Source organism: Gavia stellata, chromosome 34 (assembly GCF_030936135.1).
Source record: "Gavia stellata isolate bGavSte3 chromosome 34, bGavSte3.hap2, whole genome shotgun sequence".
NCBI lineage: Eukaryota > Metazoa > Chordata > Aves > Gaviiformes > Gaviidae > Gavia > Gavia stellata.
The window spans coordinates 1,271,384-1,275,574 of NC_082627.1; the positions used below are offsets into that span (position 1 = coordinate 1,271,384).

Sequence of the window (4,191 nt, forward strand, 5' to 3'; positions counted from 1 at the left end):
AAATCACGCTCTTAAGACTGCATGTCTCTGTGAAATCAAGGGTTCTCTTGAAAAAAACATCTTGTGTTTTTCACTTGGCTAATGTGAATGCTTTTATGACATGTTTTCTAACCAGCTGCTCTCATTATTGATTCATTAGAGTTGAAGACCACTTCTCGAAGGCAGTTAGCGATAGCTGCAGAGACCCAGCCAGCATCCTCAGTTCTCTCTGCCTGGAAGAGAACATATCTTCTCCACATTCAACTGAGATTTTAAAAACCCTTTCAGTTGAGTCTGTTATTCATAAGAAGCTACCTGCTATCGCCGAGCTGCTAGCTAATGGCTTGTATCCTTCAAGTGTGATCCGCGAGAAGTCTTTGTGCTCTGGGAAACGGGAAATGCAAAAGGGAAGGCTCAGTTTCCCAGACAATGAGAGCATAGCCCTGAATTGGTCAAGCAGTTGGATTAGATGATCTTTGTAGGTCCCTTCCAACTGAAATATTCTCCTCTCTTCTCTTCTCTTCTCTTCTCTTCTCTTCTCTTCTCTTCTCTTCTCTTCTCTTCTCTTCTCTTCTCTTCTCTTCTCTTCTCTTCTCTTCTCCCTTCCCTTCCCTTCCCTTCCCTTCCCTTCCCTTCCCTTCCCTTCCCTTCCCTTCCCTTCCCTTCCCTTCCCTTCCCTTCCCTTCCCTTCCCTTCCCTTCCCTTCCCTTCCCTTCCCTTCCCTTCCCTTCCCTTCCCTTCCCTTCCCTTCCCTTCCTTTCTCAGGCTTGCAGGGGATTTGGAAACATTACTGGGTTGGCTTCAGAGTGGCCCTTGGTTTCATTTGTAAACTGCCATAAATCCATGCAACAGAGCATCAAGGTCAGGAACAGGGAACTAGACAGATGTCATTCAGAAACTGTAAAAGACTTTTCAGGAAAACTAGGTATCTTGGGGAGATCACCCACTCTTCCACCTTTAATCATCGTCCTCTTCAGACGCTTTGAAAACTCTTTGAGATGGTGTTGTGATTGTTTGCATAATGCCTCCTTTCAGTACCCTGAAAGCTTGTGATATATGGACAAATAGCAACTTCTCTGCCTTGGTGAAATGCCCCATAGGTGCATGAATGTCCCTGATTCACTGACAGATAGAAATCTGTCTTCTTTCTGATAGACTTCACCCATCAGACATGTGAAAATGAATAATTTGGATCAAAAGCATGTCTCCCTGCTCTCTGTGTCTGGACAGACCTTCAGGAGATGAGTTCTTGTCTCTGAAAAGACCTGAGATGAACCTCTCTCACTAAAATCTAAGAGTGAAATCTTGCATTTCCCTTGCCTTGCCTTGCCTTGCCTTGCCTTGCCTTGCCTTGCCTTGCCTTCCCTCATCTATCACGAGACATTGGCTTTTATTAAGCCTCCTCTGAAGAAGGAAGAATAAATTGTTCTGGTCCTTACAACCAAACCCCATCGTTTCAACTGAAGGGCTCTGTTCTCTTTTCTTCTTAGAAGCCTTTTGTCAACAAGCAACTGGTGTTAGACTCCGATACAGCCATGCAGATCTTGTTCGGGCTTTCCTAATACCGCAGTCACACCTGTGCTGATGCCTTTAGTCTTTCACTGGGCTAGAGGGGTGTGTCCTGGTGGATGGGCCACTGCCATTGTCCAGTGAGCATGTTGTTTCGATTGCTCTGTAGACAGAAAATGCCCCAAAGACAAGGCTTGCAGAATCACACAGCCGGACATGGATTTCTTCTTCTGGGATTTTCTGACCATGCCAACCTGCAAGACTTGCACTTCACAGTCTTCCTGTTCATCTATCTCATGGTCCTCGTAGGGAATGGCCTCATCGTGCTCATCACTGGGGTAGACCCAAGCCTCCACAGCCCCATGTATTTCTTCCTGAGGAACTTATCCTTCCTGGAAATCTGCTATACATCAATCACTCTGCCCAAAATGCTGCTGGCTTTCCTGACGGAAGATGGCAGGATCTCTTTCCTTGGCTGTGCTGCCCAGCTGTATTTCCTGGTTTTGCTGGGCAGCACCGAAAGCCTTCTCCTGGCTGCCATGGCCTACGATCGCTATGTAGCCATCTGTGACCCCCTGCACTATACCCTCATCATGAATGGGGGGCTCTGTGTCAGACTAGTAGTGGGGTCATGGGTGGCTGTCATACCAGTACAAGTAGGGCAGACTTACCAGGTGTTCACTTTGCCCTTCTGTGCATCCCGTGACCTTCATCACTTCTTCTGTGATGTCCCCCCTCTGTTGGAACTGGCCTGTGCAGACACTTTCTGGAATCAAGTGATGCTACACACCATTATCCTGGTATTTGCAGTCCTTCCCTTTTCCTTGATAGTTTTTTCTTACACTCAAATTGTCAGGGCTATGCTGAAAATGCCTTCAGTTCTGGGCAGACACAAAGCCTTTTCCACCTGCTCCTCACACCTTGGCGTGGTGACTCTCTTCTATGGCTCGGTCATGGTTGTGTACTTTAAACGACGGTCAGGTGACTCTGCAGATACTGACAAATACCTTGCCCTGTCTTACACAATTGTGACCCCCATGCTTAACCCTGTCATCTATAGTCTAAAGAATAAGGAAGTGAGACGTGCCCTGAAGAGACTCCTGTGGAGAAAGTGATACTGCAGAGTATGTGAAATATGCCTAAATAGCACCAGAAGTCCCAACAAGGTATTTGGTTGTCTCATACTAGCTCAGACAAAATCAATGTCCTGCCTGGCTATGATCCTCCTCAGGAAGGGGACAGGTCTCCTGGGGCATTCCTGTCATCTCTGATAGTTCCATCTAAATATCTTCATACTTCAGAACATCTTCAGTTCCCCTGGAGAGCTGACTGCAAATAGCTTGTTGAAGCTGTGTCTGCCCAAGCTGCCAATACCATTAAAGGAAAATAGTCAAAGCAGTCAAGAGCGATTAGAGGGGGACACATCCAAGGAGATGATGACTACTCTCAGGTCGAGAAATCATTTACTAGACCCCAGTGACTATCCAGAGTGTCCTTGGATGGAATCAGTTTAGGAAAATTAAAGGGCCTGAAAATCATCATCCCCTGGTATGATGTTTGCATTGAGTTGTACAATACTTGACAAATTTGACATAAATACATTTAAAAAAAAACCAAAACCAAAACTTCTAGGAGATGTGCATGACCGTGCTGCTTTTGGCTGGGATTGAGTTAATGTTCTTCACAGTAGTTAGCATGGGGCTGTGTTTTGGATTTGTGCTGGGAACAGTGTTGATAAAGCAGGGACATTTTAGTTATTGCTGAGCAGGGCTTACACAGTCAAGGCCTTTTCTGCTTCTCACACCACCCCACCAGCGAGGAGGCCGGGGGTGCACAAGAAGTTGGGAGGGGACACAGCTGGGACAGCTGACCCCAACTGACCAAAGGGATATTCCATACCATATGATGTCATGCTCAGCAATTAAAGCTGGAGGAAGAAGAAGGAAAGGGGGGACATTTGGAGTGATGGCGTTTGTCTTGCCAAGTAACAATTACGTGTGATGGAGCCCTGCTTTCCTGGAGATGGCGGAACACCTGCCTGCCGATGGGAAGTGGTGAATGAATTCTTTGTTTTGCTTTACTTTCCTGTGCAGCTTTTGCTTTACCTATTAAACTGTCTTTATCTCAACCCATGAGTTTTCTCACTTTTACTCTTCCAATTCTCTCCCCCATCCCACCTGGGGGCAAGTGAGTGAGCGGCTGTGTGGTGCTTAGTTGCCAGCTGGGGTAACACCACGACAGTCCTTTTTGGTGCCCAACGTAGGGCCCGAAGGGTTCAAGATAACGACCGGTTCGATTGGAATGTGCTAGATCGGATTTATAGCTGTTATTGCTGTTCAGCTATTAAGCGGCAGGCTCCTGGGCTTGCCATGGGGCTTGCTTGCCTCACTGTATATTGGAGTCTAGTGCTCGTTAGTGGCTGCTTTTTGCTGCTCACTGTACTGCCATACTGCTGAACATCTCCCTCTGCTGTGCCTGGGAACATGTCGATAACAGCAATGGCCATGCGCCTGGGCTGGCAGATGGCCAGGGCATCGCTGCTGGTTCTGTGCTGCTGTACTGGACAGGCTGGAACTCCAGTGTGAACTGGAGTCGAAGGGACTGTGACCTGTGGATGAGTTCACGTGGGAGCAGGACACCCCGAAGCGTCTGTGTCCGTGGATGAGTCCACATCAGAGCAGGTACATCTCGAAGCATCTGTGG

The 4,191-nt window shown here is 47.4% G+C and overlaps 1 protein-coding gene across 1 annotated transcript; it reads left to right on the plus strand.

Moving 5' to 3' along the window:
* The first annotated feature begins 1,715 nt into the window (after nucleotides 1–1,715).
* Nucleotides 1,716–2,603, plus strand: LOC132320294 (olfactory receptor 10AG1-like). Its single transcript, XM_059832572.1, has one exon. The coding sequence runs from the start codon at nucleotides 1,785–1,787 to the stop codon at nucleotides 2,601–2,603; it is 819 nt and encodes a 272-aa protein (XP_059688555.1). The 5' UTR covers nucleotides 1,716–1,784.
* Nucleotides 2,604–4,191: the final 1,588 nt, after the last annotated feature.